The sequence below is a fragment of the Clarias gariepinus genome, chromosome 15, assembly GCF_024256425.1.
Source record: "Clarias gariepinus isolate MV-2021 ecotype Netherlands chromosome 15, CGAR_prim_01v2, whole genome shotgun sequence".
In the NCBI taxonomy this organism is placed as follows: Eukaryota; Metazoa; Chordata; class Actinopteri; order Siluriformes; family Clariidae; genus Clarias; species Clarias gariepinus.
This window is the reverse complement of record NC_071114.1, coordinates 19,038,217-19,050,067: the sequence shown is the minus strand read 5'-3', so window position 1 is coordinate 19,050,067 and position 11,851 is coordinate 19,038,217. Positions and strand designations below refer to the sequence as shown.

The 11,851-nt window shown below is 37.1% G+C and overlaps 1 protein-coding gene across 1 annotated transcript; it reads right to left on the bottom strand.

The window, feature by feature from the left end:
- Window positions 1-2,121: 2,121 nt before the first annotated feature.
- On the bottom strand, window positions 2,122-10,281 carry LOC128542664 (uncharacterized). The gene is made up of 4 exons (XM_053512617.1): window positions 9,764-10,281; window positions 3,761-4,040; window positions 2,908-3,018; window positions 2,122-2,830 (listed from the first exon to the last, which is right to left on the bottom strand). Exons 1-4 carry the CDS (start codon window positions 10,154-10,156, stop codon window positions 2,769-2,771), a joined length of 846 nt encoding a protein of 281 aa, XP_053368592.1. The 5' UTR covers window positions 10,157-10,281; the 3' UTR covers window positions 2,122-2,768.
- Window positions 10,282-11,851: the final 1,570 nt, after the last annotated feature.

Sequence of the window (11,851 nt, the reverse complement as noted above, 5' to 3'; positions counted from 1 at the left end):
ACCTTCAGGGTCTGGTTTGGATTCTTACCTTAAGTCTGTGTGCATGGTGAGTGCATGGAGTGTGCATGTTCTACTCGTGCTTGGTGGGTTTCCTCCAAAGACATGCAGATTAGACTATTTGCCGTTGCTGTCAGTGTGTGAATAAGCATGTATGTATGTATGTATGTGTGCCCTTTGATGGACTGGCACCCCATATTGGTGATGAGTGAGTGAATGTATTTTCCTATGCAATTTTAGGCAAAAGCTCACTCACTCACTCATCGCCTATAACACTTCATTCTTTGTAAGGTGTCCCAGGAGACTTAGGGCAAGAGGCGGTGCAGACCCTGGACAGGGCGCCAATCCATTGCAGGGCACACACATACAAACGGCCACATGCTCATTCATGCACTACAGGCAACTTGGGAATGGGGATTAGCCTAATCTGCATGTCTTTGGACTTTTAGAGGAAACCGGAGTACCCGAGGAAACCCACCAATAATAATAAATACAGAAAGCTAAAGTGTTTCTAAAAATGAGCACTGATTTAAAACATTTATGAATGTTTTAGTTGTATTTTAACGCAAAATTTAAAATAAAATTTTGAGGCACACACTTAAAACCATTTAAGGTTTCTGTAGCGCACCTGTCAAGTGTTTAATCCCTCTTTTGAACCAGTCACATTCCTGCACAATTGGGAAAGTTTTTGGTGCCACCAGCAGAGGATAATAAAGATTAGAGGTGATTTAGTCCAAGCAGTAAAAAAAAACTTGAAAGTGAATGAAATTTTAATCTTTCTTGCATGATATTCTTCCAATCAACATTAACATCAACGTCACAAAAAAGAGCTATTCTATGCAATCATCGTGTTTTACTCACTCAAACAATTCTGCTTATGCAGATCTACAATACTTTGTCATTATTTCTTTAAAGGTTGCTGCAAGCACCTTTAGGGTTTCTTTTTTTTTATTTAAGCATTATTTTTACCAGTCATCAGTGGCAGACTGTGGGAGGAAACCCTCCATGCACACAGAACTTAGACAGGAATCGAACCCTCAACCTTGGGAGATGCAAGGCGACAGTGCTACCTCTAATTATTATGTGTAGAAGTAGTAGTATATACTATAAACACTTAGGAAATTAAGGGACAAACTGTATTTTCATAAATGAGGGTCAGGGGTAGCTTAGTGGTTAAGGCATTGGACTACGGTTCGGAAGATCCCGGGTTCAAACCCCACAACTACCAAGTTGCCACTGTCGGGCCCTTGAGCAAGGCCCTTAACCCTCAACTGATCAGATGGGTAATGAGATAAAAATGTAAGTTGCTCTGGATAAGAGTGTCTGCCAAATGACTAAATGTAAATGAGTCGGCGGTTTTGATGAGTTGGACTCATAATTTTAATTTATAGTTTTCTCACACTGGTGGCACATTCAAATACTATCAAATATCACTTTATAACCTCTATCTACTACACAATGTTCAAAATATTGCCCTTCTAAACCCTATGCATTAACAGAAAGGGGCTGCCATAGAAGAAGCAGTGAGTATTTTGGGTTTTGTTTATTTGTATTCGACTCAACAATTATGCTGTATGCTTAAAACTTCAGAATCTCTTTTGAACTCCTGATGCATTAGGATTCCTAATCAGGTACACTTTAGCTCGCCTAGCAAACCCTGTGCAAGATTCTAATCCTTTCTTGATCCTTTACACGGTGCTCTTTATAATTTTGGACTAGTTTAGGTTTTTATTTCAGGGCATTTTTGCAGGATGTTTATTGGAGCAGAGTTCCTTTGTTAGTTGCACCTTTCCTTTACATTGTCTTCCTCTTGCTGTAATTTCAGTCTTCCAGTGTCTGAGAGGATGATTGTTTCTTTGTAGAAGTCTCAGGTCCTCACAAAATTTTTGCCCTTAATGTTTTGTTCTTTGACATGACAATATACAAAATATACTAAAATAATACACAAAGTACACGACAATGAAGACAACAACAAAAAATGTAATGTAGAAACATAGGATACCAAGTAAGAAAAGGAGGCAGGAAGTTTAGTTTTAATTATGTTTAATTTAACCATACTCATGTGATGTTTCAAGTGGAGAAAAACAAATCAAAACATTTTAAAGATGACACAAAACATTAAAATCTGGTTTTATTGTTTAATGAAACGACTTCCGACGCTTAGTTAGGGTACATCAGTGAAATATAATGTGTTCACCAATAAAACCGTTAAAATGAAAAAAAAAAAAAAATCAAGCTAAACAAATTAAAGTTAAAACAATAAATATACAGTACTTCAATTATTCTGCTATTAAAATGCTACATAAAATAATACAATTAAAATAAAATATTTTTAATGTCTAAGATGTTACCGCAGAATTAAGTTCTAGATTTATTTATCTATTAATTGAAATCCAAAACTATTAGTTCTCACTTTATATTACCTGACTAAATTATAAGATTCAGAATGATACAAATATAAAAATGTAACTCTAATTAACTTCCTTTAAAACTTTTATAGAGGCAATAGAGGCACTTTTTGGTGAATGGCATCCTTTTTGTGGACCCCAAAGGCAGAAAAAGAAGGTTAAAAAAAAAAGTCTTTGTAAAGTCTTCAAAAATTTGATTTTGAAGGTGTACAGAGCAGTAGCAGCACCTATGCATAAACTTCATATTCCAATGCTCCTTCAGTATTCCAGTTAGTTAATGAATCAATCAGAGCAGGCTGATTTCAGCTTTCTGTGGATTTCACAGGTCATCAGGTCAGGCCCAGCCTGCTGGTAAACCTTATGTCAGGACTGTGAGCTGGATTTCATCTGTAATGGAATTCCTTCCTCTGTACTTTCAGGATCTCCTGTAGGGAATGATGGGTAAGTAATAGACGTTCAGAGGACATGTCATGTCAGATGAACAGGCTTCACTTTGGCTCACCATTCTTTGCCTGAGCAGGTGTTGTCACTTTGGTTTGTTCTCTACGTCCTCTCCTGATCCAGCGCTGTACCAACGGCCAGAAAATATTTCGCTTACGCCTCAATATGTTATCTACAAAACAGATAAAAGAAAAAGTAAATTGTATTAAATAAAACAAGGTCCAATATAAGCAATGACCTAATGCCATGAAGCCAGTTTAAACTGTGTGTTGGGAGAGTTGATCCATCAGTTGCTGTTCTCTTTGGGCCAGTACCAATATACGGTACTGTACACAAGTCTTGAGCCACACCTCAATTTTTCATATTTTTCTTCTTAGGAGGACTGTATTTTTTTATGTAGTCTTCATGAAAAGTTCTTTAGGCTTCCTGTTTGTTGAGCCACACAGTGACCTATGAATCATTTTTAGCCTGTCAAAGTAAAACATTCGTTTCCATCTATTTTATGTAGTACCTATATACAATTTAATTTAATATGAATAAATGAGGGATGGCTCAACACTTAGCACAATATTGTATACAAGGAGCCAGGAAAATTCTAGTCCACTGACCCAATGGGGAAATAAAATACAAGGAACAGCAATAGCTTGTTAATTTCTTTTGTTGCTGTTTTTTGACCTGCAGGTTGGGAACAAAATCACGTAACTAAAACCTGCCCACAGTATGAAAATACGACTGACAAACACAGAGGCCATGCCTCCCTTGGGGACTTATAAGCACTAGGACCACTCTTCCTTCACACAAAGCCATGCCTCCTTCATTAAATCGGAGATGCAGAGATCATGCCTTTTTTACTCCCTATGCATGCATGTATATCTGTAATCGTTTCAACACAACAGGATAACATGGTAATTAACCTGGGCTCTGAGACACGCTCACAGCTTTGCAGACGTTCTTCTTAATGTTCTCTATGCTCTCTGCTGTGTTAGGAATAAAATGCCCAGTCCATATGGAGTCATGTGGATGCTTTATGAACACAGATCTCATTGTCTTCTCCAAGAGCGTCACAGACTCTCGAGTCTCTGAGTTTACAGCATCAGCATGAACAAGGCCCAGTAATGCCTGAGGAACTCCATGGTTTTTCTTCACTCGAACCTTTACGTCCTTTAGGATCTCCTCCATACACACACGGTTCGTCTAGGAAAGGAGATATGTTTTTTTTTTTTAAAAACAATATCACAATATAAAAAATTATGTTCACAATACAGAATATTTAACATGACACTTAATATTGCCAAGATTTGTTCCAATTTCACACACACACACACACACACACACACACACTTAATGCGAGAGAGAGTGTGTAAGACCTGGCACGGTGTCAAATTACGCATGCACACACAAGCTCACACAGGCTGAAACAGAGAGGCAGAGGGAGAAAATGGATTTTTAACCTTCTAATGAGGCTTTCTTTTGCTTTACATGTGCGCGCACACACACACACACACACACACACACACACGTGTTATATGAAACAGTACACGTGCGCTGTACATACACGCTTACAAAAACAAAATAAAATGTTTTACACACACACACACACACACACGTGATCACTGTGTTATAGTAAACAGTACATGCGTGCACGGATGTCGATCATACCACTGGGAGTCGCGCATTAAGACCGAGCAGGGGGAAACGATTACCCACAATTCCGCAGCGCAAGAGAGAGAAAAACCGCTGGGTCAGTTGTGATCACTTTACGCTCGGAGTCAAAACAAGAAGCATGTGCGTGATACATGATACTTGGCACTTATACCACCCAAGACTTGCTCGTTTTTCAAGCCAAAATTTATTAAAAATCTTTGTTCGTCTTGTTGAACACTCGCAAACCGCGTTACTCGCAATCCCAGGATTCACTGTATTTATTTATTAAGGAAATGTAAACCATTTTTAAAAAATGCAAATACTGCAAAAAAACGCTAAATACATTATGACATTCGACTTGCTACAAAGTTTACATTTATATTTTGAAAAGAATATTTGTTGTCCATGAAATACGAAGATTTAACACTTCTCTGAAAAATTTTGTTGGTGGGGAAAGCCACAAGTGCAGAGAAATAATGGCCTTGAATGTGTAAAATAAGACAAGATTTAAACTCTTGGCTAACACAGACAGAAGGTATATATTATAAAAATATGTAAGCAAACAATAATAAAAATAACCAGACTAGAATAAAAAGCAAATAAAATGATTTAACAGAACACAACCAAAATTGTTGTATGAAATCAGGATATATAATTGAAATAGCAAAACAAATAAAACATAAATTGGACAAAGAATGTCTGACAGTGAGGAATAATTAAGCGTGAAGTAAAATCGCCTGAATCCAAGTTCAGCTTACCTTCACAGAAACTCTTAAATTAAGTAGCCAAACATAAGCCTAGAATGAGAACAAGTAATATTTGCCTTAGAGTTTGTCTTAGTTATTCATGTATAGAGATGCAATAAATCCATCTTTACTTCATCTAGATCATAAGACTATTTATTACTTTAAGATTATTACAAGTAGTGTCAGGCAACTGTTAGTTAATTGGAAGATCAGCATCAACTAGTGGGAGAGTGAAATACTTCACTCAGACATTTCAGTGGTCAGCCAGCCAGGAGGGGGAATGTCTCAGAGAACCTGGACAAATCTGGGAACAGACGACAACCAGGAGACCACCTACCTACTGGTCATCATAGATAAAGTAAGCAAAAAAACAGTTTAACCAAAAAAAGAAATGTCCTCCCAGCTCTGAAAGGTAATCCCTGAAGCCCTCCTGAACCTAGTAAGTTAATGCTAGTAAACTGAAAGGTCGCGCCTTCAGGTCTAGTGAGTATATGTGTGCTATACTGCTACAATGCAAGATGTGGATAAAGTAAAACAAAAAAGTAGTATCAAGTGACCCTCTAAGCTCTATTCGGACGGGACTAGTTTTCCAAACGACGTTTGAGTTTGAATTTTTCTCACTTCATTTCATGTATGCATTCGGACAGGACTAACATCTCCGTGTTTATTACAGAGGTAGGAGTGTCTGTGTTTTACATGTGGGCGTTGCACAAGATCACATGTCTACATCTACATCCATTATTGGTGCGCAAACTTGAATAACGGCGCGCTAGAGATAGTACAGTAGTTCACGTTGACCAAAACACGTGGGGAAAAAAAATTCAGCAATCACAGACATTCGCATTCGGACGGGATTAGATTTCTCAGAGGACCTACCTCTGAAAACAGTAGGTAATTTGCTCTGGAATTTTTACAGAAGTCGAGTGAGAGAAAGACAGGCATGGCAGATTCGGACGGGATTAAAATCACAAAGTACGTCTGTGAAACAGAAATTTCTCTAACAACCCCCTGTAAAACTAGTCCCGTCCGAATAGGGCTTTAGATGCCTAGATAAGACTACTGCTGTGAGAGCTGTGAGGACCCAGAGATGGTCCTGAGAGAGCACTGCAAGTGTAATAATGGGGTGAAAATTCCTATGATTACGCCCAAGTCCTAGGGCTGAATCAGCCTTAATTGCGAGATACTGCATTCACATGTGAAAAGATTTTTTGGAGATGAAATTGTGTAATTGTGAAAGGTGTGTATGTCAAGTGTGTTGTAATTGCGAACTGATTGTGAATTGTGGTATTAAGAGTGAACCTGAGCCACAGGAGAAGGAAAGAAAATTGAATATTAAAGCATAGAAAAAGCATATAAAGTTTTTCTATGCTTAACATTTAATTTCATTATAAGGTGGCACGACTGTATGTTTCAACACCTGAACAGCATGTGTTAGTGAGATTAAAAAGGACATGGTCATTAAATGAAGAAGCATTAAAAGTGAGAATCTTATAAAGGTGTTATATACAGATGATGTGTGCTTGTGTGGCTACAAGTACAGAGATAAAAGAAAAAGAAATAATTCTGGGAGCAAAGATTGACATGGGGGAGCTATGAGACTGTGCCCAAGAGAGCTGAATAGTGGAGACAAACTGGAAGAGAAGACAGATTTTAATAGAAGTTGATAAAAAATAAATCTCCCAATCTCCCTCTCTAGCAATACAGTGAAAACCCCAGGCTTCTCAGGAAAATTATAAGGATTAATTTTACAGTGACACAACTGATAACGTTGAAAGACACCACAATAACATCACTAATACTTTATTCACTAAGAACTCTATTGAAATTAATCGAAAGAGACCTGTTATGCCAATTCAAGTGAGTCCAATGACACAATGAAACTTCATTATGAAGCTGTTGCTCATGCCACTCTTATCAGCATACAACAATGAAACTACAGCAACTATGATGCATAATATGCAGCAAATATGAAGAAGGTACCCATGAAAACCTGCAAAGTTGCAAATTTGCAGTTGTACATGCATGTGGATGTTTCCAGGTACAGATCTGCTAGGCCAGCAAAGTGTTTCCTGGCACAAAGACATTAAAACAGGTGTCAGAACACTTTATAGACTTTTATAGATTGCAATTTTAATATTTTATTGCTAATTTTAAATCTGTAAATTTGATTTCATCCCAAATTTTTAATGTTACATTTTTCTTAGTGCAATTAATTAACCTTTTACTGCAGTGAAATTCTTCCTATTTAGACCACAAACAGTCATATAAGCATTTCACTGCATATCATCCTGTGTACGGTTGTATGGTTTATGTGAAAAATGTATATTTTTTTTGTTTCATAGTATAGATCAGTGGCCAGGGGTAGCTCAGTGGTTAAGGTATTGGACTACGGTTCGGAAGATCCCAGGTTCAAACCCCACAACCACCAAGTTGCCACTGTTGGGCCCTTGAGCAAGGCCCTTAACCCTCAATTGCTCAGATGTATAATGAGATAAAATTGTAAGTCGCTCTGGATAAGAGCGTCTGCCAAATGCCTAAATGTAAATGTAAATGTTTCTCAACTGGTGGGTCGCGACCCAAAAGTGGGTCGCGGGAACATTTTCAGTGGGTCGCGGAGTGTGTGGTAAAAAAAAACAACAAAAGTTTAATTTTTAACTTATTTTCCTTATACTGGACTTTTATTTTGAAATGCACACGTGAAATTTTATTTAATTATAGCAACAAATATGTTGAGGCGCAAGTACGACCCTAAATATGTAAAGTATGGATTTACATATATTGATGACAAAAAAGGCTTAAAACCTCAGTGTTCATATGTAGTGAGGTGTTCCCACAAGATGTTTATAATTGCTGTCATATTTAACGTAAAAATAGTTATGATTATTCTAATCATTTAACTGTAATTTGCTGGTTGCCAATAGTTCCTATTGGGTCGCGGCTTGATGACCATGTAAAAATTTGGGTCCCATGGCCAAACCAGTTGAGAACCACTGGTATAGATAATAGAATATTATGCTTGGTAAAATAAATTACTTAGATAATTTACATAGATACAATATATAGAACATAAAAAGCAACCTTTAAAAGAGCAGACGTAGACATGTATGCATAATCTAGTAGAACAGATGCTTAGGGTTAGGGTTACTACATGTCTGTGGTAAAAATGGACTTTAAAAACTGTAGATCAAAGAAAGACTTTGGGTGACCTTTGGAAAAGTAAATGTAAGCGGGTAAAATACAAAGAATTAATGTAAAAAAAACAACACTTCTTTGAAATTTGTGTGTGTGGGGGGGAGGGCTATGAATGCATAAAATAAGACAAGACTTATACTTCTGGATAACACTAAAAGCATATATTAATACTTTAAAGAAACTATTTTAATTTTTCAATTCTGACAATAAATATTAGTTGAGCTGCAGAGATGAAAATTGAAGAACTGAGGGAGGGGACAGGAAACTAGTATGCAGAATATAAAAGATCACACGCCAAGACCCCTCGGGAGTAGGATCTTGACACTTTGTTGATTTTTTTTTAAATCCAGGGATAACTTTTCCATAGAATTTTTGCAATGATTCCAACTTTACCTTATCAAAATCAAAAGAGGTCAGACCAGTTTGTTTTACAGATGTTTGGTTTTTTATTTACTGCAAGTTTAAGATTATCACACGTAGACAATTGTTAGTTAATTGGACTAGTGGAAGTGGGAAAAAATTTGCACGACACCGACTATACATGGAATGCTTCGGACAAACAAGTCCAAATGATGGAGGCCCCACCCTGCAAACCACAGCAACTGCAGGATCCACCACTAGCGTTCTGGTGCCAGCCAGCACCAGCTCGACCCCTGAAGTCTTGCGGAATCATTCTGCAAGCGGCCTCAAGGGAAACTTACACAACGTTGGACTTAATAATTTAATTTGTGTGGTAATGTTATGGCTGATGAGTATAACTTGTGTGCACAAAATACCTTGTTCCCATAAGCAAAAACCTGCTGGAACTTTACACAACATTATTTGTCCATAACATGACTGGCGTTTTTTGTGTCTTAGTTTCAAATGAGAGAAAAACGGAGTGGGAATAACTGGTTATATCTGCAATCTATAAGGGGTGAGAACAGGAACTATTTTGTTTCACATATATTCCAAAAACATTCAAATCTGGATCTTAGAAATTAAATACTTAATTGTAAAAGGCATAAAAGCGGTAAAAATGAGTGAGAATGAGTAAAAAATCTCCACTCTATTGTTGATTATTTTTCTGCAACAGCACGTCACCGTGATTATTCCATTTTAATTCTAAGATATGTCCCTGTCAGTTGTTACCCTGACTGATGATGCAATCATTCGATTGCCACAAATGTTAGTTAAAACATTACTACTGTTCAGACTATCTAAACATGTACGAAAGGAAAAATACAAAAGCACAGGCCCATACTAACCCGATTTTGTGTAAAATAATTGCTTTAGTATGCAGTGCGAGATGGAACTGGAGTTATTTTTTCAGCTCCAGCATTAACAATAATTCACCTTGCTCTGCATGCGTCCGTGTCTGAAGATGAAGACGATGACTGCGCAGCAAACTGCACGTCCGTTATGTCGGGAGATGTTGCGCTTGTGTCGGACGCAGTTCTCGTCCACGTCGGCGTGATTATTACCGCGTTTTCCCTTAGCATCTTCAGAGACAGTGGAAGATTTGATCTCCCCGTTACCCAGGTTTGCGTTTTTGTCTTTTCTAATGTGCACCTCGGAATGAAACATGTCCATGATAAACTCCTGGAAAAGGCTGCAGTTGTTTTCTCCATCCGCGTCTCCAACTAAATAAATATTGCCCTTTCCACCGATCCGCTTCAACATCCGATCAAATTCGTCCTCCTCCTCTTCCTTGGATATAGAGTCCGTGAAGTGACAATCGGAAGCCATGTTTCGTTTTAATTTAGGCTATGATCATTATATAGTTTTTTCTGGATAAAAACGTGTCGAAAGCGTAAATTACTTAGAGGTGACCCGGTGTATACGCACCAGGCGTTGCGAGCCACGCTGTGGAAATCAAGCCGGAAACAGGAATCACTCAAATCACGCCGACTCCAGCAATGGGAGGAGCCAACGCAACAAACCACGCCCCGGAAGTCGTGTAAGCTTCAAAAAACAAGTTTGTTTCTGTCAACCTATCTATCTTACAGCAGCTATAAACATATGTTCCCTCAGCCTTTTCCGTTTTTGTCTTACCGTCGTAAAGAAGTGTGTCTTGTGATGTTAAAAATCTCCTATTATTTTCAGTGATATTGTGATGTTGACTGATGAGGTCCACTTTTAAAACACAACCTAAATTATTAGAATGTCCGTTTGCTTTTATCACATAACCCCCATAAAGTGTACCTGCGAAATGTATGCCTTAAACTCAACACTTTTTCTTAGTCAAGACCATAAACAAAAAATCTTTAGACTTTAAAGCGATAAATAGCATTGCAATCAGGGACTACATAAGTCTACACAAATTACTAGAATTTCATCAGCAGCAAAGAGACTTTGTACCCAACAACAGTGTTTCTGTTCATGACAAGGAAGTTTCTATTTATTCAGTTTTTATTCTTTTATAGTCTTGGGCCATGCAATGCTGTGCCACTGAATCTGGTTAAAAGGGATTATTATAGCTGTCTCAGTGAAAGCAAGAGTTCTGTTTGAGAATTACAAGTCCTAGGGATGTGATATAAATGCAGAATATAAATAGGAAGCTTAAAACAGAACCTTAAATGGCACCAGATAAAACTATGGAATTAATTATTTATGATTTTGTGGATGTTATAAGATTTTCAGGTTTGTTAATTCAGTTCAAAAGCAAACTTCAGACATCAAGTGAATAAAAATTTTATGGTTGATTTAAGCATTCAGTAAAGTATTGTTTTAAGGACACCCTCATACTGTATGTGTTTGGTAGCCCCTTTCTTTCTCCTTTTTTCTTTTCTGTCTGTTTCTTTATATTAAGATTTATATTCAAATTTAACAAATAAATGAATACATGAATTAAATTAATAAATAAAGGAAATTAGTATGTATGGGAAACAAATGTGTGAAACAATACGGTTACCCCTGTGTATACTGTGCCTTTCTAAAAAAAAAAGAAAAAACATGTAGATACATTCCTGAAAAAAATGTCTACAAATGTATCAGGACTCATATTTTGTCACATCATAATTAATATAGCCTATTACTGTAAGCTAAATATTTATAAATGCTTTCTTGTGCTTTTATTTCATAACTGCTTATATATAACTAGAACCACTTTACGGTACCATCATTTAAATATGTACAGTTGCATAGAATTCATGCTAACTGATCAGAGTTATGTAAAACCCAGTGATGTCATCACTAAGCCCTGGTTTAGTAACAAAAAAACCAAAAACCCTTGAAGTTGTGCTTCTGGCCTGATGGATGCCTCACCTTGAAGCCTATGATAAGCTGGTTAATATTTAATAAAGGAGCACACAATTTTTCCCTTGTTATTTAGTGTTTAGGATAATGTTAGGCCCTTAGCCTTAACAACAATTTATGTATATGTTTACTTTTGAGATGTGTCCTTTGACAGTACAATTTCTTTAAAGTTGAAAGGGGAGCCTT

Excerpts from the sequence above, each read along its gene's own strand:
- LOC128542664 (XM_053512617.1), bottom strand. The coding sequence starts at position 10,156 with ATGGCTTCCGATTGTCACTTCACGGACTCTATATCCAAGGAAGAGGAG. Across the intron at positions 3,019-3,760 it reads GAGCGTGTCTCAGAGCCCAG|ATAACATATTGAGGCGTAAG; the intron begins GTTAATTACCAT and ends TCTGTTTTGTAG. Across the intron at positions 2,831-2,907 it reads ACCTGCTCAGGCAAAGAATG|GAGATCCTGAAAGTACAGAG; the intron begins GTGAGCCAAAGT and ends CATTCCCTACAG.